This window comes from Marmota marmota, unplaced genomic scaffold (genome assembly GCF_001458135.2).
Source record: "Marmota marmota marmota unplaced genomic scaffold, marMar, whole genome shotgun sequence".
Lineage (NCBI taxonomy): Eukaryota > Metazoa > Chordata > Mammalia > Rodentia > Sciuridae > Marmota > Marmota marmota.
Genome location: NW_026000242.1, coordinates 6,281,234 through 6,305,803, shown reverse-complemented (window position 1 = coordinate 6,305,803; position 24,570 = coordinate 6,281,234). Strand labels below are relative to the sequence as shown.

The 24,570-nt window shown below is 50.1% G+C and overlaps 1 protein-coding gene and 1 long non-coding RNA gene across 2 annotated transcripts in view; both read right to left on the bottom strand.

The window, feature by feature from the left end:
• Dscaml1 (DS cell adhesion molecule like 1) overlaps window positions 1-24,143 on the bottom strand; it is a 305,196-nt gene extending 281,053 nt beyond the window's left edge. Inside the window, exons 1-2 of the mRNA XM_015489664.2 lie at window positions 23,787-24,143; window positions 20,328-20,474 (exon numbers count right to left, since the gene is read on the bottom strand). Coding sequence (XP_015345150.2) covers window positions 20,328-20,430 — 103 coding nt within the window. The 5' untranslated portion in view covers window positions 20,431-20,474; window positions 23,787-24,143. The remainder of the gene's footprint in view (window positions 1-20,327; window positions 20,475-23,786) is intronic.
• On the bottom strand, window positions 5,616-9,944 carry LOC125613944. The gene is made up of 3 exons (XR_007344550.1): window positions 9,620-9,944; window positions 9,148-9,150; window positions 5,616-8,283 (listed from the first exon to the last, which is right to left on the bottom strand). It is a non-coding gene; the product is annotated as an uncharacterized LOC125613944 (long non-coding RNA).
• Window positions 24,144-24,570: the final 427 nt, after the last annotated feature.

Below are 24,570 nucleotides of genomic sequence, written 5' to 3'. Positions count from 1 at the left end.
TAAAGGTACACAGGAAAGATTCAATATGTGGTACCTGGGCGGAGGCCAGGTGGGGGATGGAGGATAGGGGTAGCATCGTTTCAGGCCAAGGTGATACAGAAAAACAAAAGCACAGACCTCTGAGTGAGAAGACCTGCATTCTGGTTCTCCTTTGCCATTTGTCACCACTGTGTTTTTAGGCCTGTCACTTAATCTCAGAGCCTTAGTCTTCATTTGTAAAACGAGAGTCTACTCTGTTATTAACTTGTGTGATAAGCGTTATTATTCTCGATTTTCAAATGAGAAAAGGAGGCTTTGAGAATTAAGCACTAGAAGTTGCACAAGGTCATGTCTTAGTGGCTGAGCTAGGATTCAAACCCAAGGGCAATCACATTTCCCCAGCCTTCAACACATTGGATTCGGCATGAGATCAGATGGGGACACCTGTTGATGGCCGAGGGTGGTAGCTGGCTGAGTTGCCACCATCACCTACGATTGTGAAAATCACCTTGAATTGACAGCTGAGACCTGTGACTTTGGGGGGGCCCGCCCCTGGTGTGCAGCGGTTTTTCCCTCTGTGCACTGCCAGAACAGCAAGAGGAGGCCAGAGAGATTGTTCTAGAGACCCAGGTTCTAGTCACTACCTATGCGACTCTGGACAAGGTCATCTCTAAGGTTCCCTCTCAGTTCTCCACCTCTGTGATTCTGGGGTGCAGCCAGTGGGGCCAAGATTAAACAGACATTGTTTGTAAGAGAGAAGCCTGGGCCTCACCTCAGGGTTAACAAGGGAGAAGGCAGCAAATAGGGCCACGAAGGACGTCCACGGGCAGGTACAGACAGACCCTGGGCTGTTCCCTTTAAGAGGAGCAGAGTTCCCCGACTCCTGGATCAGGGCTGTGGGAGCTTGGAAGGAGGAGGGGGCAGAAAAGCCCCCAGAGTCTAGAGATTCAAAGACACCCTGCCCCTGTGAGATGCAGAAGCTCCTAATTGGAGCCGTGCACGCACCCAGCACCGATCACTCCATGATGTGCTTTCTGAGGCAGCGCGGGAAGGCAGGCCTTCATTAAATCCGACACTAGGGAATTAATTCAACTCACTGCCGTCACTCTATCTCCATCACCCTTTCCCCTCGACAGCCATTGCTCCTTGATCTCCCACACCTTCATGTCGAAAGTTCTCCTTGAGGAAGGAAGCTTCCCCTGACTGTCACCGGAGCTACGACTATATCACAGGCCAGGACGCAGGGCCCAGATCGGCAGCAGAATCAGCAGGGTGCAGGCACGAGGGTGGGGCGGGAGGCAGGGATCACACAGACACACTGTCATAGAAAAAATGGGAAGAAGGACCAGGGGCCCCCGGAGAGATCCTTCTCTACCACCAGCAGGAGAAGGAGGGATTTGAGAGCTGATGGTGACAGCCAACTGGCTCTCCCTACTTCAACTGTTCTTGAAACAGCGACTTTATAATTAAAATCCCTTTGGGAGAGAGTCATGCAGAGGAGAAGGGCAGAGAAAAAGACAAGGGATGGCCAGGAAGCCACCTGAGCCAGTCTTCAGCATCATGGCGCCTCCTTGCCCGCTGAAAATCACAGCTACTGAGTGGAGCCCCTCCCCTACCTATAGGTACCTCCCTACTATGTGAATTTCAGTCTCCTCCTGATCTCATCCGTGCCAGGATCCCTTAGCCTGAGAGGAGTCAGGGCAGAACCTGGGGCTGGCAGACGTGCCAACCGATGGGGAACTGGCCACTTCAGCTGGACATGCCACCTCTTTTTGTCCCAGTATGCAAATCAATATTGCCTTTGCTCTGTTTGCACCAAAGTGGCCAGTTAGGAAAGCACTGCCCGAGGGCACTGAGCTCTGGGATCCGGGTCTGAGGATGTGCTGGGATTTCTGTCCAAAGTTACTGGGTTTAATTTCTCCCCCTTCCTCTCTCTCTCTCTCTCTCTCTCTCTCTCTCTCTTCTCTCTCTCTCTCTCCCTCCCTCCCTCCCTCCCCTCAAAAGATCTGTCCAGGACTTGTAAGGAAACGTACAACCCTCACCAGACCAGGGATAGGGAAAATGGGTTATGTGAATACTAATTTGTGAGAGAAAAGAGGGTTTCAGGAAGAACTTTCCTGATGGAATGAGATGGATCCCTCCTGGTTGAGGTGATACGGAGGAACAACACTAGCAAAAACCACCACCACCAACAACAACAAAAAACGTTCTACCAGTATCTCATTTTATAGTGGAGGGAGTTATGAGGTAAGTAACCTGCCTGATGTGAGACCTGGGGGAGACTCCGTCCCCCCTGCATCCTGGACCTTGTCCACTCTCCTCCACACCAGAGCTCCCTGCCCTGAAGATTCCCCTCTGCTCAGAAATTCCATGCAGACAACATCTTCTCTTGATTGTAATCAAATTGCAAAGTCAAGTCCGAAATGCAAAGTGAGCTATTTTAAAGGGTTCTTGGTTAAAACAGAAAATTCTCACCTTTCCTTTGAATGGAGTCACAAAATCAGACCACCAATTGTCCACACCCATGGGAGACCTCTGGGGGCTGGGGTTGGCACCGTGGAAACAAAGGAGCACCTGGCCGGAGAGTGGGGAGTGTATCCCCCGCCCCATCCATCCTTTAGAGGAAACGTTGCACCTGCTCCCAGCTCACGGTGACCACAACCACCAGCTTGTCTGGTGTTCCTGCCACACCCCCTTCTACCCAGAGCAAATGTCCTTGGTCCTGGATGAGGAAAGCCCTGTTCAGGTAAAGCCATCACAGGAGAGGAGGAGATGGAAGCTTGGAATCGTGAGTTTTCTCACTACTAAATGTGTTAGTCCATGTCGGCAGACTCACGAGGTTGTGCGGAGGACTGGAAGACCCTCGACTACCCCCACCTGCTGCAAAAGGGTTAATCTGGGAAAAGAAAAAAGTGATGGAAGACCCTTTACTGGAGGCACAGAGGTGGGGTGGGCTGTCCCCGTTCAGAGTTGGGGCCAGGGATGCCTTTCTGTGATCCATGTCTTGTGGTCTCCGGAAAACCTTTCAGGAAGCTCTGCAGGAGGTAGGTCTATGTGAAGGTGGGACTTCTGTGAAAATCAGGAAGGACACCGAGTCCACCTCTGGTCAGCATTAGGGCAGAGACGGGGAAGCATCCCCAAAACACAGATAAAGGACAAAATTCGGCAGTGGTGGGAAGTTTGAGCCAGTCACTACTCTGAGACCATCCTGGGGACGTGCTGACATCTTGGGAAAGACATGGATGTTTCCAAGGATGTGCATTTAAGATTAGAGCCAATGTTTGTGGCCTTTAGGGGCAGAGCCTATCTTTATGCCAGCTGGGTTATCGAGGGCTGGTATCATTCTTAAGTCATGAATGGGAAAGTGGAGAAATTTAGGGCAAGGGCCAGAGCCCAAAGAGCCAGTGCTCCGAGGAACCAACAGCGTGAGGTGTAGCTGGTGAAAAGCCTGAGCCCAGGTGGAGCTGGGCGGAACAGCATGGTCAGGAGGGGCGGAGCGTCTTGCGTACCAGCTAAGGTTTGGGCCTGGGTTTTGAGAAAGACCTGAACAAACTGGGCCATTGTGGAGGTGGCACCAGGATAAGATAAGATCGTGTGAAATCAAAGAAGAGGTCATTCCAGAGACGGGCTTGCCTTCGCCAGGAGGATGGGACACTGACAGAGGGTAGAAGAGAGAGTGAGCACTGTCCTCCTGCAACTGGCGGGTGCAGAGGGAAGGAAGGAAACTTCTATACAAGTTCAGGGGCAGGGAGCAGGGAGCAGGCCGGAGGAGGGACAAAGGGGGGAATTTCACAAAAGCGGATTTTAGTCCCACAGAAGGAAGAACTTCATAAAAGGGGACTTCCTAAAAGGCAGAAGTGGCCCCTACCTTGCGAGGTACCTATGGTTAAATATGACTTGGTGGTTTTCAAAGCCACGGCGTATCAGTTCTTCTCAACAGACACGAAAATTTTTTAAAAAGAAACCAGAAATCATCCTTGATTCCACTCCCTAAAGACAACCATGATAATCACTAATAGCCTGCAAGTACTTCTTTCTAGATATCCATCTATGAGATATATATAAACATTTATATATATCAACCAATTGGAATCCTACTATATATATAAAATGCATTTTTCCACTTAGCATCATATTACGGTATTTTTCTCAAGTAGTAATATATTGAAAATATTTCATTGTATTGTGCCATTAGTTATTTAAGAGTTTATTTTTTTTTTTCACTATTGAAAAGAGCATTGGGTTGTTTCTTAGGGATCCAACCCTAAGGAAATGGGTATTCAAGGCTTCAGATCCATACTGTCCAGTTGCTCTCCGAGAGGTCATACCAGAGTCTCCTTGGAGCAGCAGTGTGTCACCCAGCAAGACACATGCTTGCCAACATCACTCCAAGGTTTTCCCAAAAAGAAGTCTCCTCCATTTAAGATGATCTTTGATGCGCCACTTTTTTAGAAACATGTCTGTTATATGCCTACATGTGATAAACGAGGTACATGATAAACATGACAAAATTTGACTTGTGTGTGTGTGGGTGGGTGGGTGTGTGCGTACATACACACATACACTGATCTACACAATAATTTTGTCCCCTTTGAAAACTCTGACAATCCACCCAGACCCTAGAGGCTCTCAACACAAATCCACCCTGTTGAGAGAGATGGGCTCCCTCATCCAGAGTAGGCTGCTTCTGGAGAGCTGGGTCCCAGGTCCAGCGTGGTCACAAAAGGCCTCTGTATAGAATCTCCAGGGGGTTGGGCTCCCTGATTTCCAAGGCCCCTTCTGGACCTGGCAAACTAATTCTACCATCTGCATGTACCACCTGGGAACTTTAGGTATGTACGAGGGAGGGGGGAAATAAAGGAAGACTGGGGACAGGGGAGATCATTGTTTCAGGATAAATTGGAATAAAACTAGGTGCTTTTAAGAGCCAAAGCAAGAAGGCAGCAGGTGGTGATCCCTGCCGGCCTGGCCTCTGCCAGGGAGACCCTCAATTCCGCAGGCTCAGGACAGGCTCTCCAGGGAGCTGGGGGCGGGGCAGGAGATCAGCTTTCTCTCTCAGGTTTCCCTGTGTGCTGTGACCTGGGCTCCCAGCTTTCTCTTGTAATTTGAACTGAAACTAGGAGTTCTCAATGGGGGCAATTATGGGGCCTCTCCTGGTCACTCAACCCTGATCACCTTTTCCTACCCAGCTGGCCACTCCTGTAAATGGCTGACCCGCTGACCAATATCCCCCGGGTCAGAAGGACAGAGGGCAGCCAAGACTCTCCTGAGCTCTTCCAGGGAGAGCAGCCGAATGAGAAGGCCACACAGCCCCATAAATACTCCTGGTATTCTTAATTTTCAGTGGCCTCATGCTGGGTCTCCAGACTCTCATTAAACCAGGAAACAGATTACAGTGGGTCCCGAGGCAGATGCATTTCTTTTCCTCTCATATTTATACCACTTTTAATTGTTGTTATTTAACAACTATTGAACACCAACCCTGTTCTAGGTGGCCCAGAAGAGGGGGCAGGAAGTAGGTCCTCAGGAGGGTACAGCAGGGATGCCAGATGTGCACTGGCCCCTCCCCAGCTCCGCCAAGGCACCCCAGGATCCACCCCCATCTCACTCCCCTCCCTGCGCTCCCATCCCCCAAGCCTGGCATCCCGCAGTGGGACCCAAAGCCCCCCTCTGCACACGGTGTTGGAATGGCTTCTTTTTCTTATGAAATATATCATGCATGTAGAAAAGCATAAAAATAATGTGAAAAGGGCTATGTTTCTTTTGGCTGTATTTTCTTCAGATCTTTTTTTAGGAGAAACAGTTTAAAAAATAAGACATTCTGAAAACAGTTGTATTTCCCTCCAGAGCCCATCACCTCCTCCTCAGAGGTAAGCACTACCCCGAATATGGTGTTTATCATTGCCCCGCGTGTTGTTGTTCTTCTGCCACATATGTATGTACCAGAAACAATACAGGGGACCGGTTTGCATGTTTTCAAACTTTATACAAATGGTGCCATAATGCACGCCTCCTTCTGCAATTTGCTTTTTCCATTTCCCGTTTTCTTCATAACGTGTCCAGGCTGATTTGTAAAGCTCCGGTTCAGGCATTTCCCCTGCAGTGTAATATTTCACAGTATGAACAGAGCAGATTTAATTTATCCATATTGGTTTCCAATTTCTTTTGCCATCCTAAATGTGACTGCGGTGAGTATTCCTGTCCACATCTCTTTGTGCACATGTGTGAGAGTTTCTTGAAGGAATATACATATGGGAGCTCTTTCCTTCATTTGTCTGTCTCCCCTGCAGGGCACAGACCTGTCACCATGACCCCAGTTCCCAGTATGATGTAGGCACATGGCTCATGGCTTAGTCAAGTTTGTTAAAGTGCACTGAGCACCCAAGGGACCTAAGGGCTCATCTGCTCTGGCCCCTTCACTTGCAGATGAGGAAACTGACGTCCAGAGAGACACCAGCACATTACTTAGTGACGGAGCTGGACCTAGAAAGCCCCTGCCCGCTTGCTTCCCACCTTCCTCATCCTCCCGGTGCATACTCGGGAAAGCTAGTGACTATTAGGAAATGATCCAAAGAGAGAGGAAAGAGGTAGAGAGAGGCATAAGGAGGTCACACCTGAACACCTGGCCTCACACCTGGACACTCATCCAATAAGTAGAAGCCATATACCTGGACCCCGCCCTCAGGCTTCACACCCAAGACTGGACCCCAGCCTCCAGATGAGGACTCACAGCTGGATCAGACCAAGGCCTGAGAGAGGACGCCCAGCCCCCAGATTGAGGCCTGCAGGACTGAGGCTTCCATCAGGTCTGACACCTGCCTTTCATGGTTTTCCTTCCTCCTCCTGCAGACGGTCCAGCCAGCAGAAGATCCTGGAGCCGAGGCCCCAGCCACCCAAATAGTACAGCCTAGTATGACGAGTGGCTCTGAGGCCAGATGGTTTGGGACTGAATCCCAACTCTACTTGTTGTTAGTAGTGTGACCTTGGGTAAGTGACTTCACCTCTGTGCTTCTTTTGTTTCATCTTTGAGATGAGGATGATGATAATTTCACCTACCTTATGATATTGAGAATTATTTGTATAAAGCAATTCATGCAGTGCCTGGCACGACCAGGTTTTTAATTACTCCCCGCCCATTCCATGTGACAACTCCACGCAGCACCACCTCGTCTCCCACCCTGACACTACTGCCTGGCCTTGGGCAAGGCTTCTCTCTGAGTCTCCGTCTCCTGATCTGAAATGACAATGACAGTATGTTACCTTGAGCATAAAATGTGACCAAACAACCCAAAAGGGCTTTGACAGGTGCTCTCATCAAATCGACATGGAATAGTAGGGCTATTGTTTTGTTTAGCCAGTTCTGACCTGCTGGTAGCCAAGTGTTTTCCTGTTTATTGGGGGCTCCGAACCACAAGGAAGCAAATAATATACTCCCTCTTGAAAATGTGAGGCTACATTTGTGACAGGCCTGGCACAGTGCCAGGCCCCCAGAGGCTAAAGAAATGCTTCCCCTGGAGCCTGCTTCCTGCCTTCAGGAAGACTGTATTCCTGTGAGTCTATAAGGAATTGGAGAGGTAGCAGAGTCAAGTCCCCAGGCCTCTGTGTGTGTGCTCATCTGTAAATGGGGACAATTGTTTCCATGCTACGCTGAATCACTACAAGAATCAAACCTAATGCACATGAAACTGCTGTTGACTGGAAAGTCATAATACAAATTTAACTCACTATTAAAGGTTAAGTGTCCCTTCTCTGAAATGCTTGGGACTAGAAGTATCTTAGATCTTTTTTTTTTTTTTCAGATTTTGGGATATTTACATATATATAAAGAGATACATTGGGCTAGGACCCAAGTCTAAACATGAATTTCATTTATGTTCATCTACACTTTACACACATAGCCGGAAAGTCATTTTATACAATATTTTCAGCCTAGCTGCATTTTGACGGCAACCTGGTATCTGAAGTTAGGTGTGAAATTTCCTACTAGTGGCATCATGGCCATGCCCAACAAGTTTTGGATTTTGGAATAGTTTAGAGTTTGGGATTAGGGATGCTCAACCTGAATATGAAAGGTAAGAGGCTATTCCGTTCACCCTAGATCTTCACATTGCTTCAACTCTGGGTAGGACATGGTGGAAGACTTCCCTCCACCGGCCTCTCTCAGCCACTCCCACATTCATCGGCAGTGCCCTGTGTTGTGAAACAGCAGCCCTGGGAAGGGGACAGGAGGACAATGGGCATGTGGGGTGTATGACAGAGGTTGTTCTATGGCTCACCTGCATGGAGGATGCCCAGTGATAATCCCTGGGAAATTCAAGGGCAGACATGGACTCTAGCAGGCAAGGTCCTGGATGATCTCCACTTTCCTGGAAACATCTCTGGCCATTGAAGACCACCCTCTAAAATTCCCTGCAGACCATTTCAATGGCTCCGAATTGCCCTTAAATCACCCACAGCCCCTGCGGCAGATTATACCCCACCTTAAATGTATCCACAGTTCCAGTCAAATCAGGCTGCTTCCCCCCAGAGTGAGCCATTGCTCTCGGCTCTCCGGGAGTTCACTCCCATGGTCTCCTTTACCTGGACCACAGATGCTTGCTGGACATGCAGGGGCCTTTAACAAGTGCAGAGGCTGGGTCTCACCCTAGGGGTCCTCATTTGATGGTTCCAGGAATGGGCCTGGACAATGGTATTCTTCGAAGTTCCCCAAGTAATTCTAAATTTGAGAATTGTCTGTTCTCGAACACTCTGCCCTGCAGGAGCTCAGCCACCCAATGCACCCATTATCTAAAACCCATGGGAGATGCTGCTTCCTACAAGGCACTTCTGCAAAGCACTCAAGAGGGGCCCCAGTCCTGAGAACACCTTTCCAGCCTCCTCCTACACTCTGGCTCATGTTGAGGTCAGGTGAATCTCAAGCTCCTCTTGTCTGTGAGGCTGCAATCCCCTCAAAAGGAGGCACAGTGTCCCCTGCTTATTTCCAGCCATCCTTTCTATGCTTAATAGGCCTCATTAAAAAGAGTTGATTCAAGGTTGTCCATAAAATTCAAAGCACCTAATCCCCCCTCAATCTTGCCCAGAAGATAAAATGGGCAACGGGGAGCTGCCCTCCTTGACCAGGAGAAAAGGCCAAGACCTGACACAGCCCTGGGCTCACCACACACACACACCCTGAGCCAGACGCTCCACAGAACTCTTGCCCCTAGACACAGAGCTGAGGGTCTCTCTCGGGTCTCCATTTTGTGTGCTGGGGTCTACACAGGGGAAGCTCCCTCGCTCACCACAGGTAGAAAAGCCGGAGCGGAGAGTAGGTGTGAGTGTAAATGCATATGTGTACGTATTCAATGTGTATCATTTACATCATGCAGACTATTTATACACGAGCACGCATATCTATTTTAATTTAAATGAGTTTCTTTGGTGTGTAGGAAGAGGAATTTCTCCAAATCCCTCTGGGTCCTCAAGCAAAGACCCTTGGGAATCACTGTCTATATAACAGAGCATCTTGCGCACAGTAAATGCTTAAAAACATTTGTTAATTTAAATAATGAAGTAAAAAATCCAATCAACTGACGGTTGCCTATGCCAACACGGCCATTTAGATAGATTTAGGGCATGAAGTCAATGCAAGCTGTGGCACGGCATGGCTACAGCCTGGTGTAGACCAGTAGATGTGAGTATGTGCCCCACTCCTGGGGGTACAACTGCATCCCCAGCCATGCCTATGAAAAACAGCTTTCCTATGCCTGTGTCAATAATATGGGCTCTGGAACATTCTAGAGGCAAGTCCTTTCCCTTTTTTGCACCCCATCTTGGGGACAGAGAAGAAAGTCCCTAGCCATGGTGTTCTCAGAAAGAAAATCTGTACTTCACAAAGTCCCAGAGAGCCCACCAGTCCACCAGGAGATGAAGCTCCCCCTCATCTGGCTGGCACCACTGCCTGAAGAGAAGTTAAACTGGGAGCCCCAGACAGTGCCCCTGCCCCACGCCAGCCCCACCACTACCCCTGCCGCCATTCACTTTGTTTCAACCATTTATCTTCTTGGCTGACTCTCCAGAGTTCTGGCAGATGCTCTGCTCTAAGACAGGGATATTCAGAATACTCTGAGCCCCAATTTGCTCTACTGCTGTAGTGAAGGGAGGAGTCTCTGAGAGGAAACATCTCCAGCTCAGCAGCCTTCATCCAAGCACAAGGCCTGCCTGCCCTCACACTGGAACGCAGAAGGGCGGTGCCTGGCTCCAGCCAGCTTGGCCTTCCATCCCAAAAGTGGGTCTGGATAGCTAGGCACAGCAGATCTCAGGACACAGCAGATACCAGGGGGACCACCGAAACGGAGCCTCATGTCAGAGGTCAGGCCTTGACCGTGCACAGTGACCCAAAGTGCTTCCTGCCTGTGCCTCACTACAAGGTCCAGTCTCACCTCCTACCCTATGTCTACAGCCCTGAAGCTTATGTGACCCTTGTGTAGGGACAGCAGCATTCCTCCTCCTAAATGCTCACACCTGTATGTTCACACCTCTGCGCTCACTGTTCAGGAGACTGTCCAGGCCACTAGGAGATGACTAACCCTGGGTAAGTGGTGGGTGTGTGTCCACTAGGCACCAGCAAGAACTGAAAGCTACATACAGAAAAACTGTATGTAGAAAAACAGAGCCACATAGAAAAATGTGTACTATTCATGGAAACTGTGTTTTACCTACATAGAAGAAAGTCCATAATTTCTACTCCTCACAACTGAGGACAGCAAGGCTCTATGAGGTTCATGTACTTTTCCAGGTGCTATGGCCACTAAGAATCACAGTAAAGACTTGAGCTGGGTGCAGTGGCACATGCCTGTAATCCCAGCAGCTCGGGAGGCTGAGGCAGGAGGATCCTGAGTTCAAAGCCAGTCTCAACAACTTAGCAAGGCCCTAAGCAACTCAGCAAGACCCTGTCTCGAAATAAAATAAAATAAAAATAAGAAATAAAATAAAATAAAAAAGGGCTGGGGATGCGGCCCAGTGGTTAAGCGCCCCTGGGCTCAATCCTTGGTGCCAAAAACAAACCACAAACAAAGATTTGAACCCAAGCCTCCAAGAACCCAGAGTCCACATTCTTTGTCCTACAACTTCACTCCATCATAGAAGAGGCCGCAAGCAAGCCTCGCTGACATGGGCCCTGACAGGAGCAAATGATGGCTTCGTTCCTGCAGCCAGAGAACCAGGCATAATCCACTCTCCCCTTCCTTTTTGTTCATCCTGTTACCACCCAATCTAAAGGATCAGTCGCCATCCTACCTAAGCCTTCCTCTGGGCATTTGGCAAACGATGTCTGCCTGCCTACTGTGCGCTGGCACACAGTGAGGCTCGCAGCATTATGGACCCAGACCACCCAGTCCACTGCACCCTGGCTCAGGCCTCCGCGCTGAACCTCAGCCCATCTCCACGCGGCTGCAGCTCTGGCTCTGGCATCTCATTGATACGCCACAGAGTTCAAAATCACAGGCTTGGCAGGAAGTGCCATCTATACATAGCTCTACCATTCTGTAAGCACCGTTGGCTTCTTCTGAATAAATGCTACCCTACATTAAATGCCAGAATTCGGCAAGCCATGCTGCATGTTTGCAACGAGATTGAGAACTAAAGGCAAGATTGATTCTGATGTGAACACCAGCAAAGCAAATGGGTTTTTGAAAACCCTATAATTTCCCTGCAACCCTTGACTTCACTAAACACACATTTTTAGACTACAGCACAGTTAGGTAGACATTAAACAAAAATGAGGTAGTCTAATGATGATTTATGTGTAGGATAACCTTCTATAAAGAATTCCACTCTGATTTCAGGGTGACTTACAGAGGTGCCAACTTAACCAAACAATGCCGCTTGCTCCGTGTCCACTGTCGCGGCGTGATCCCGGGGCAGAGCGTTTGCCTGCAATTGTCTTAAATCTGCTGAAATTCACCCAGTGGGTGCTCTGGAAATGCAGCGCCTGCCATGAACTAAATGGAAAAGCAAAACATGACACATGCACACGCCGCCAGAGGCACCTGCGAACACGAGGCGTTTCTGCTTGACTGAGGAGCCTGGCGGATGGTTCTGGAACCAAGCAACTGGCATGCAACTGCAGAGCAGCCCACCCGCCAGGATACTGAAGAGGGTCCTGGGAACTGCCAGCGGGCACGCCAGGCGGGGCCTCGAGAGCTCCTGGGGTGCAGGCATCCAAACCGCAGTTCTGGCGCACCCCTGCCCGGCTGCACGACTCTGCAGGCCCCTCCATCCCCCAAGCCTTGGGTTCTCTGTTAAGAGACTGTGAATCTGAGTCTCCCACAGGTACAACTGGGGGGAGTCAATAAGATGAGGCCCAAGACCAGAGAGTAGCTTACAGACAAAAGGTGACATAGGGCCAGACTGGGTGACCTGGGAGCTGAAGTCAAACCTCCCTGGTCGTGGACTGTGGCCTTGGGCAGGTGGTGACCTCTCTGTACGATAGGCCTCTCATCTTCAAAATGGGGGTAATAATAGCACCTGCTATAGAGGACATGTGTGAAGATGTAACAGAATGACCCAGAAAAAGCACTTATCACACGAGACCTCAATAACTGATCATTTCTTTTCTCCTAAGTGTTACTATCACTTTCTTTTCGGTGTGGGCCATCCAACCAGAGGGAGAATTCCCTTGCTGCTGCCAAGCGTGTCCTTTGAATCTTTAACCTGGAGAGTGCATTTAAAGGCAGGATTCTTTCTCTGCCCTTGGAGGAAGACGGCGATGGTCCCACGCCCCTTTCCCCAGCAAAGCAAACAAAGAACAACAGCAGCATTGAGAGCCAGCTGCCTTTGTGAGGGAAACAGCGATCATTGGGAGTCCCCAGGACCTCAGCCTGAAGTCACTGTCACAGGGAAAGAGCTTGGGAATTGGGGACAAAAGCTCTGGCTACAATCCAGGTCTTGCCTCTTGGAAGTTGTGTGACCTGAAACAAACCTCTTGGCCTCTCTGATCCCATTTTCTTTATGCCTCTGGCTTACCCATGCTCTTCCTCCAGCCCAGCACCCAGGAAGGGAAACATAGGTGAGAGAAGATGTCTCTGGAAAGACAGGGTTATGCGGGTGGGGCCTGAGATTGGACAGCCCCTTTATGCTGGGTGGGTAATTTTCTTGAGGCATTTAGTCTACTGCTTCTGCATCTGAGAATTTAAGTCTCCCAGAGGCCTAATTTTCAACTCAAGGATCCCGTGTTCAAAAGGTTTCATTGTCCCATTTTATAGATGGACAGACTGAAGTTTTGGAACTAGCTTTCTTAAGATCAGCAATTAAGATTAGCAAACTTCACAGCCCGTCATCTTCCCACCACATCCCACTATATCACTTGTGAACTGTGTGCTCATAACTGTTACCCAATTTTCTGTCCAGCTGTTCATTTTTTTCTTGTTAATTTTCTTTTTATTCCATATTCTGGATATCAGTTCTCTGTCTTCGAGAGCACAGAACAATTTGGAGTCCGAATGCAAAAGTTTAAACTGTGGCTCTGCTACTTACTAACTGTAAGCTATTTACTGAGTGAGCTTCTCTGTGCCTCAGTTTGTGTATCTGTAAAATGGGAACATAACAGTCCTCTTGTCTTCAGATTTCTGTCAAGATTAAATGAGCTGAATGTGATAAAATGCTTAGAACAGCCTGGAAACCAGTAAATGTTCCATAAATATGAGCGATTATCATGTTGTCTTCCCCTCACTCCAGCCCATAATTAGACAGGACCTTCACGAGCCAAATGGCCTGGTCTTCTTTCCAGATTTCTCTCTCCCCACTCAGTCCAGCACACCCCAGGCCCACCCCACCCTCCTGGCCTGCAGACCTTTGCACCATTGCCTCCGCCCCCAGTGCTCTCTCTGCTCTCTTGGCCTAGGGATGTATCCTAGGGCCTTGTGCCCTTAGAGAGAATCCCTGCCTCTGTGTATCATCCTCCTCCTGGGGAGACACTGGCCCCTGAGGGAAGAAACAGGAAGCGGAGATGGTTACCTGGGGTCCACTGCAGGACTCGATGCTGTAGCTGGCACCCCGCAGGGCCCAGACTCTGTCTGCCCCATCAATTTCATATTCGTCCAGGCTGACCATCCCAGCCCCTTTCCCCCATGCCCCCAAAGAGCTGAGAATTGACATCCCCAGTTAGGTACATAAATCAGGGAGTATCCCAAGAGGAACCCACAGCAGCTCAGCCTGATGGAGATGAAGGAGGCGAAGGACCACCAGGCTTAAGTCCCCGCGATGCCACCCTTTGCTCCCCGCCTCCTCCCTCCATACCACAGCACAGCTGAGGAGACTTGGCTTCGCCATCTCCTGCGAGCACTGGAAGGGAGAGGGCCCTGAGAGAAATGTTCATCCTGCCCTGATGATGACGGGTTCCTGTCTGGGGCTATCACAGGGTTTAACATATTACAGGACAAAATACGATTAGCGTCTTGAGCCAGAACTGATAAAGTCGGGAGTGAGTTTAGAAAGGATCCCCTAGGAGGAGGTTAATCTGGGTGATTTTTAAATCCATTCTTAGCAGAAATCAGGGAAGACATCATAGAAATAGTGGTATTTGAATGAGTCTTTGAAAGAGGGGTAGGGTTTAGACAGACAAAGAAGAGGAAAAGCTGGTAGTAGTAAAAAAATAAAATAAAGTCCCTTGTGAGTGGTTAAAATCCTGTGTACTGAGATTGCACAGGGGAGATGCTGCAGGACAGTGTGGGTCTGGGCCTGGGTCATTTACCAGGCACAGAGAGGACTGGGCTGCGTCACCTCCAGGATGTTCTCTGGCTCTGACTGTTCCTGAGTCCATATCCTCACTCATAGTCTATCCGTGCTCCAAACTGGGCACCACCTCATCCCTTGTCCCTGTCCCCCATTCCTCCACCCCCACCCAAGTTGGTGAAGGTAGACACCTGGGATCCAAAGTGACCTTTGGATCAGCCCGAGCCAAATGGAATTAGCAAGTTGAACTTGCATTCCAAAGCCAAAGCAGTATCATAGTTGCCTGCTGCATTGGGATCAGCCATCCCTGTCCATCAGAGCTGATGACACAGGCTGAATCCACCATGTCCCATCAGGACGTTCTCTGTCTCCTGCTGAACCAAAATGGAGCGAGTGTCCACTGCTGCCTTCCTATTACAATGGTTGTTTTGTCCACTGATGTTTTTAAAATATTTTTTTAGTTGTTGATGGACCTTATTTTATTTATTTATATGTGGTACTGAGAATTGAACCCAGGGCCTCACACATGCTAGACAAGCGCTCTACCACTGAGCCACCACCCCAGCTCATGTCCACTGATTTTTTAAGCTGGAGATCTGTGGTCATTCAGAAAAGCTAAAGCCTCTGGTTACCACCCATGACCAGAGGTTAGCACAAGGGCGAGTGACACATTTTTGTCTCCAGGTAAGGAGAGGCCATTCTCCTGGGTGGAAACCTATGGATAAACTGCCTCTGGAAAGGCACAGGAAATAGAGGAAGCCAGAGAACCCCAGCTCAAATCCAGGCCACATCCCTATTAGCTGTGTGGCCTTGGGTAAGATGCTTAACTTCCCTGGGCCTCAATATCCTCATTTATAAATTGGAAAACAAAATACAACAAAAAACATTATCTCTCTTAAAGGGTGATTTTAAGGATTAGAGATAATATATGTAAAATGCTTAACCCAAAAGAGAGCTCTATACATGATAGGTATTATCATTAATCTCATTTTTATTATTACTCTGTGACAGTGCTATGCTGGTCCTAGGGATAAAATAATGAGAAAGGTATAATCATACACCCTTCTGCACACACAAACAGAAATAATGGCTTGTGACGCAAGACAGAAGGAAATAAATGCTCCAGGAATAGAGCCACAGGAGCAGTAATGTCAGGAGTCACACTGGAGGAGGCTCAGGTCAGACACATATGCACCACGTTCATGGGACAATGGAGGGGTGGGGTGTCAATAAGGAGAGAAGGGATCAGAGTGGAACAGGCAGAAGAAATGGTGGGGACAAATGCAAACTGGTATGGAAACCCATGGAAAACCCTGGGCTCCTGTTACTCTGGGGACAGTCACTAGGGAGGTGCAGAAATTCTGGTGGGCTCATGAGACTCTCCTTCACCTCCTGAGGTGGGCTGTGGGGCGTGACGGGGAAGCACTGCCTGATGGGAATCCTTGAAGTGGGGATCTTTCCAGAAAGTCCCCCCTGCTTGCCCCTGCTTCTCCCCCATCTAAGAGTCCTGTGCACATAGCAAGGGGCTCCTCCAGGCTTGCCTTCCAGAGCAGCAGTGGACACATCTGGCCTGCATCTGAGCGGTGTCCAAAACTCCCCACTGGGACCGAGAGAGCCAGTCAGGATGCTGGGGAAGAGCATGCTGGGAAACTCCCACAAGGAGCCCGCATCGATATAATCAGGTCTGGTGGAAATTAAAAGCTATTAGGAACAGGGCCGGATTTATCTTTATATCCAATAACATGCATTGTAATGGTGATCATGCAGATGGGAAATTAAACCACATCTCGGCTTCACTGGAGGCCTTAATTTTAATTTATGTTTGTGCACAGCCCTCAGCCCTCTCCTGCCCACCCCGCCCGCTCTGCAAGCAGGCTCACCTCAAGACCAAGTCCTTCAGGAGAGACTTGGTTGGAGTACGGGGGTCAAAGGTGAGAGGCTGTGCTTTACACACACCTTTTAACTAGTCAAGGGAGGGGAAGGAGGAGGAGGTGGGTGGAGGGTGTGTAATAGGTGGCTCCTGGAAAGACAGGACCTTGGGCTGTCTCTTCAGCCTCTGGAGGCCCTGGGAAAACAGCCAAAAAGCCAGTGAGCCCGGCTCCAGGGCAGCCGTGGACAGGCGGGAAGGCCAACTGGTGAACAGAGACTCAACTCACAGCGCTTGTTTAGATCCCACACACCCTCAAAAAGAGACCCGGGGGGACTGGCTCCCACCCCCAGGGTTCTGCAGCAGCCTAGGCCCCACCTCCCAGGGCACCTGCTCCCCCCTAGGGGTTACTTCCTGGTGCCCTGATTGGCCCACATCAATCCCCCAGTTTCTCCTCCTGCTTTCCAGCTCCTGCTTCTTTTGGTCCTCATGTCTGTGGAGCAGCCCAGCCCAGCCCCGCAGATCCGGAAGTCAAAGTCAGTACAGGTGCCTGCTCCAGGAGCCCACCCTGAAGCTCAGAGGGGAGTAGCTCGGGCTCCTCCATCCCCTAGGACAACTAATCATTAATGTCTCCCCACCCCCCCACCATGAGCAGCTGCCGTGCAGCCTCTACACACACACACACACACACACACACACATACACACACACACAATGCACATATACTAGGTATAGTGTGAATATGGATAGCAGAAAAATTCTATTTTTATATAAAAAAAATCATACTATTTGCATTTTTCCAAAATTGAAGCATGCGGCGTGTGGGCCTGAGTTCTGGTTCCTCACCTACAATGCCCAGAGGAAACACAACCCCATTCTCTCTGGTTTTCATGGATTCCTCTAGGACCAAGTTAGTTAGGATTTACATGCTTTGGGAAGACTGTACCTGGATCTAATGCATAGCTGCAGAAGGATCTAGAATAATTATGGATGGGGCTGGAGAGCTGGGCAGGGGAGAAAAACTCTCCAAGACCAAAGGGAAGAAAGGGGTTCTATGGAACCAAAGTTTAACACAGTCCTGCAGATTAGCATCAAGGCCACTTCCCTGGTAATTATGCCCTTCGGGGCTACCAGTCCAGTCTTGACATCAAAGACAGCCCTGAAGCGCCAACTACAAGGGCTGCCTGGGGGAGCCCCCGCCTCCAGCTCCTCGCAGCCAGCCTTCCTTCTCCCTCCCTGCTCTGGCCTTCTTACTACCCCATGCCAACCACTCCCATCCTCATTTCCATGCCTCAGTCTAGGCTGCTTCCAGAATCCTTCAGGATTCTCCCAACCACCTGGTTATCCACAGAGTGAGCGTCTGCCCTGAGCGTCCACCCTGAGCATGGAAGGCAGAGCGTGAAGACCCAGGATATGTGGGTAAGACCAACCCTCTTCCCACTCTGGGGAAACGCACAATTGTGGGGGACATGGTAGGAACACACATCACAACAGGAGCCAGCGAGAACAGGAGAATGCCACCTGCTACCTAATAATCATAGCCACCACCCAGCACATCCCGAGGACATGCCAGGCAGCGTTCTGAACATTGTACCTGTATTAACTCATTTCATTCTTACATCGACCCTGTGAAACCATTTACAATCGGGGATGAGTCCCTCAGGCCGTAAGTGAGTTGCCCACCACCAAGCAATGGAGTGAGTTTCAATCCCAGACACTGGCCTTAGATTCTAGGCTTTTAATCACGACCCTGGACTCGATTCTACCAATCCTTCCCTGAAAAATCCACATTGTTTTTTTTTTCCCCTTCCTGACTCAAAGCCCTCACTCCCTACAGCACACAGTGAACTCCTCTGTGGTACCTGAGTAGCACTTTACTAGATACCTCTGTGTGGGCGCAGGGAGGCACTTCTCTCTGGGGGTAAGTGTATAGGCCGAAAAAACAGACCTGGGTCCAACGCACCCTCTGTTTACCAGACACGTGACCAGAAGAAGCTGCTTTATTTCTTCGAGACTCAGTTTCCTCTCCTGTAAGGTGGACAAGGCTAAAATACACTTTGTGAGGCTAAAATGAGATCAAATATGAAAATTTCTTTACCTGGTGCCTGGCAGATAATAAGCACTCAAATTTTTTTAATATAATATAATAACAGTTATATTTTTGTTGTGTATAATGTTAGTCCGTCAGTTCAAGTGTCTGATACCACATCTCTTTACATTCTTTGAAAAACTGAAACAGAGAGATCCTGAGATTCAAGTTCCCTCTGGTCCCCACCAGCCCACTGTCACTACCCACACGGTCCCTTTGGGTCTTCTGCTATGCACCTCATGCCTCACTGAAACGCAAGAATGTTGGCCTCGGTCCCAGACCCAGAAGAACCCTGCACAACCACCCCCATGGGGTCCAACTGCTTCTTCCAGCTACATCCTGAGCAGCCACAATATCACCCTGACCCTGGCATTCCCAACTCCTGTTTGTCCCTTGCCTTCAAAAGCTCTTCCCCTAACAGAACACTTATCCTAGATTTTCTTATTAGCTTATGGTTTTGTGAAAGGTAGGAAGAGCAGCTGTGTTCAAGTGGTTTTGGACCCCTGTCTTGCGACCGCCAGCTCTGACAGGATATAATGGCTGGGCCATCTGCTTGGAACTGAGGGAAAGAAAACGTACTGAGAGCGAAACACAAATCCATGCTTCAAAAAAATCATCCTTCCACGTTACTGCAAACACACCTCAGCATTGTTCCATCCTAACCATGCAAGGGACCCTCCAGGAGCCGCCAGACAATGCTGAGGCCCAGGACACACTCCTGAGGTGGTCATTCAGTAGACGTGGGGTTGGGTTGAGCGCTGGTGCTCCTAAAGAGCCCTGCAGGGATTTGAACGCAGCAAAATGAAGCAGCGCTGCTTTAAAGGGCTCATGCAGAGAAGGCTCCTCTTCCAGACTAACCTTGAAGAAGAGGAATCATGTCATACAAATGGCTGGGGGACCTTAGTGCAGATGGGGCACCCAGAACCCATTTTGTAGGAAGGAAGACAAAGGTCCCTGGTAAAGAAAGGGGAAGCCCTACCGTGTGCAAGGACGAGTGAGTGGTGGGAAAGTCCCACAGTCCTGTAACTGGAGACTTGAAGGTAGATTAAGGACTTGAGATCTTCTCTTGTGGGTTCCCAGACCTATTTCCTGTTGAAGGAACAATCATGCTAAATGGAAAGAGGAGCAGATTTGACAAGGGACTTGCAACCACAGCAGCGCAATGAGATGAGCCTCCAACACAACAGTCTCTACCGGGTCTCCCAGTAGCAGCCAGCAGAGAGGCCAGCCAGGATTCTGATGGCATCTTAGCGCATTCACGGGTGGAAAAAGGTCCAGTGGGCGTGCTTCCTCTACCCTGGCCATTCCATGCAGGAACACAGACCACACACCAGTCCCCAACCCTGCCCTTCCTGCCTTCTTTCATAGATAAGCCTGCCAGCTGCCTCCCATCCCTCAGGGCAAGGTCAGCAGAGCCCCAGTGGCCAGGAAGATGGAGGCCCCACTCCTGTGAGTGAGTAGGACCCGCCCAGTGTCTGCTGGAACCTCCACACACACACAGCAGAGGCCCCTGGCACCTGATTCCCCGCGTAGAGAAGGACCAGACTACTTGCTTGCTGACGCGCTATGAGAACAAAACCAAATCACTCACCACGTCAAGGGTTAGCTCAATGACCAGCTCAGACACTGCCCCCAACCAGGCAGCCACCAGGCGGCCCCCCACCCACGATCGCTTCTTACCTGGGATGATGGAAACTGTGTCTTTCTCCCAAGACACAACGCTAACGTATTCCTGCACTGAAGAGGGGATGAGGCACTTGAAGACGGCCACGTTTCCACGCATTGACCTTTGATCCTCCACCCTGACGGTGTAGGGTTCCCTGAAAACTGCAGTGAGATGGGAGCAGGGGGGAGAAGAGTGTCACCAGGATGTGTCACCTCCCTGGGCTTCCCCAGCCTTCTCCTCTCCTCCTCCTTCCCGCCTCCTGCTTACCCAGCCCAGAAGTTCCTGCCACGACCTTGTTCCTGCCTGAGCAGCACCTTTGTCCACTTCCTCTCTGCCCCACTGGGCAGCTGTTCTTGCTCACTCGGAAATAGTCACCTCCCTCTGCAGGACCACATCTCCAGATTTCGACCTTTCCCCTTGTGAGTTTTAGCAAACCCTACTGGATGGCAGAGGCCTTGAGGTTAGCATCTCAGTCTGCACTGATGTTGCAGTCAACAGGGGCAGATGTGGGTCATAGGAAAACAAGGGAGAATTCCCCTTGGCATGATATACCAGCTTGCTGACATTATTCCTGGACCCAGGGTGGCATTTGTTTTGGGCAAAGTGACCAGTATTTGCCAAAATAAAACCATGATCTAAAATAAAATAAAGCCAAAACAGATGATCTAATGACAGCATGAGACCACTCTAGAGTGAAAGGCATCCTTGGAAATGTAACCCAGATACAGAATATTCTGGAAGGGTTTGGTGGTGTATAATTCACAGTGGGAGAGACTCTCTGAAACTGGAATTATGTTTGAGAATGCAGAGCCCCAAAGATGGGCTCACTGTCTCCAAGATTCTTGGCAATGAAGCCTCCCTGTGGCTTCTCCACCTCCTGCCACTACCTGCATCCTCCAGCACACCCCTGCGCCCAGCCTTGGCCTTGCCTTCAGAACCATCCCTTCCCCAGGTGTCCATTCCTGCCTTGCTCCTAGGGCTGCTTCCTGGCCACTGTCACCTGCAGTCACTCATGTGTCTGGTTCTGCAGGTGGACTGACCTGGCCTTACAGATAGGACTGAGGATCCAGCCTCTGATCTGTCCTCTGTGGGGCCTCTCCTAGGCACTCACTTGATCCTTCTGCCCTCTTCTCTGCCAAGCAGAGCTGGAATGTCCAGAGCCCCACTGCCTACTGACCTTGTCCCTCAGCAGGCACCTGGGCAACGTGCCCTTCTCCTCTCCTTGCCATGGTTGCCAGGCGACACTAAAGGCCCTGGCAGCCCCCCGGCTGTGCACCTGCAGCCTCTGTGGCGTCATCAGGAGCCTCTTAATTGGTTATATTTCCAGTGGGTCCAGCCCTCCTTGGCCTTCCCAGGCGTCCATTCTTCCCTTCCTCCCTGCTATGGCTGTGATGGGGAAGGAATCGGGGGTGGAGGCGAGGAGGGAGGAGAGGTACTGCTGGCTGAGGTGCTGCCAGCTGCCTGGGGCTGCGGTCCAGCCCTTCTGTGGGGTTGGCAGCACTGCCTCCATTTCTGGGACACACATCTTGAATAAAGGAGCCTGAAGGAGCTCACTCTGGAGGAAAGCGGAGCGGTGGAGGCAAGAGGACAGGCTGAGGCGCGCTCCACCCTCAGGGGAGCAGGGGAGTTGGAAAAGTTGATGGTAAGAGCATGCAACAAACAGGCCCTGCTTCGTCATCTGGCCAGTGCGAGATCCTGGACAGGAAGGGTTCACCTTTGGAGCCTCAGTTTCCTCACTTGTACAATAGCTCGTACAAGTCCCAGCATGTGGAACGTGCTTCAGGAATGCTGCCTTTCATGACAGTGGCACCTCTCCAATGAAGTGGCTGCATGCCTTTGGGAAAGTCACCTAATCTCTCTTTGTCATAGTTTTCTCATTTGTAAGAAACCCTTTATAGATGTACAGTGAAAACAGCATGTAACCCAACTACAGTCTATTATAGGAAATAGGGTGTCCTTGTCCCGTAGTCTAGTCCTCCAGGCTGCAGAGACCAGCACTGGAGAATCCAGGCCTCCCAGCCCAGCACTTGGTATTGCATTAAGAGTTGAACAGTACAAAGGACCTGCTCCCAAGAGCAGATTCCCTGGGGAGCCTGGGAGAGAAACCTTGGGCATGGCTCAATCCTGAGAGTTCAGGTTGACCCCAGGCAAACCCATGGCAAGAAGCAGAGCTTTCAATTCACCCTCTCACACCCCTGTTCTTAGAGCCTTGGAACCCTATCCTTGTGAAAGGGATCCCTAAAGCAGAAGGACCCAGGAGGTTAGACAAGCTCATCTTGCAGGGTCTGCCACCAAGCAGGCAGGCCCAGAGGCCTCCCTGGAACTCTCTCCTGGGCCTACTCAATGCATCATCAAGAAAGAGGGTGCATCAGGCCTGGGGTCACTGCAGCAGGCTGGCAAGAGCACTACCTGCCCTCTTGCACCCAAAACCCTACTAAGCAAACCTTTTCCCATCCTCCAGTGCCATATGCTGTTGGAGGTGACCAGGGCACAGCAGTGCATCATGATGCCCTAGTTAGGAACAGCTGGTCTGAGCCATTTGCTCTCTTCCAGCCTTGATCCAGGGAAATCAGACTTTGTATTTTCTCTAAAGGGACTAATGGAGAAAGGCTCACTTCCTTGCCTTCATCAACTCTTCCAAAGACCTGGATCCTTCACTGCTCCAGGTTTTCCACAATGAACTTCATCTAAGTGCCAGTTCTCATGAGCTGTGCTAGACTCAAACGTCCATGGACAGCAGGATGAACAAAGAGCATGTAGCCTGGGACACAATGGAGTACTAGACAGCACGGGAATTGGAGACTTCCCACTCTGCACAAGAGCCAGCGTCAATCCCACCATCACAGGAATGAGCCAGAGATTCCACAAAACGCATCCTGCAGGACTCCCTTATGCGAAGAACAAACACAAGCAAGACTTCTAAATTGTTAGAAGGCAGGAGAGCCGTTCCTGATAGGGGAACAGTGACCAAAATACAGGAGGGAGGCCTCTGGGGTGCTGGTGTTGTATTTCTGCATCTGAAGCATTAGTTGAGCCTTGTGAAAATTCACCCAGCTACTATTACAACATGTTAACTTTTCTTTATATATTTCAATAAAAGGTTTTAGACAAAGAAACTCAACCAGTATTTTCTATGAGTCCAGTACTGAAGTGAGCGTGGTACTTAGTTTTAAGTACTTAAAGTTAAATGAGCACTATTTCATTTAACTTCACACACAGTGATGTACGAGGTAGGTGCTTGCGTTGACTGCAGATGAAGAAACCGAGGCTCGGAAGGTAGCTTACTTGATTGCACACCCAGGAGGTGACTGAGCTAAGAGTCAGGAGAACAAGGAAGCTGTCCTAAGCGAATGGCTTCTCCAGCCTGTGCATGTCACACATATATCCTCCCGGTGATGGCCTGCTGAGCCCAGCCCTAGCCCTGCCTAGCACACCCAGCTCCACAAGTGGGGGGCAGCCATCTCCTCCCTTACCTGCTTTGACGCGGATGTTGGGGCTCCGGATCTTGCCGGCAGCATTCTCCGCTGTGCAGAAGTAGTCATTGTCGTGGATAAAGCTATTGAAGGCGGAAGGGGAGAAGGGGTAGAGCTGCAGCGTCCCGTTGGCATGCACGTGCCGGATGTGTGGCACGTCGTAGATGTCGTCCCCTGTGGCCAGGTACCATCGAAGGGCCGCACTGGGGGAGCCTGCGGCCGGGCAGGGCACCACCACCCCCACGGAGCTGGAGAAGGTCACCTGCTGCAAGGAATCATTTACAAAGTAGAGACTGGTGCCGACATCTTCAGGGCGGGCTGCAGGGGAGGCAGAAGGAGAGATGTGGTGAGGACTGCCCTCATAACACCCACATGGCCCCCCAGGCCGGCATGCCTCAGGCCTGCAAGCACCAGTACCACCAGGACCCGCATCTGACTTTCAAGCATCAGCCAGTCACCAGGACTGCTATATACTAGGTACTGACCATAAAGAGACAGTTTCTGCACCATAGAAACTTTCAGGCTAGCTCAGGAATGGCAAAAGTTAAAAATTCTCACCTTCCATGAGAAGAGGCTGCCACACACCCTGCTATGGTGAAGGGTTTAAAGTCACCACCCACTATGACATCCACATATTAAGAGAGACACTGATCCTGGGACAGTGGTACACATCTGTAATCCCAGCAGCTCAGGAGACTGAGGCAGGAGACTGTGAGTTCAATGTCAGCAACTTAGGGAGACTCTATCTCTAAATAAAATATAATAAAAGGGCTAGAGATGTGGC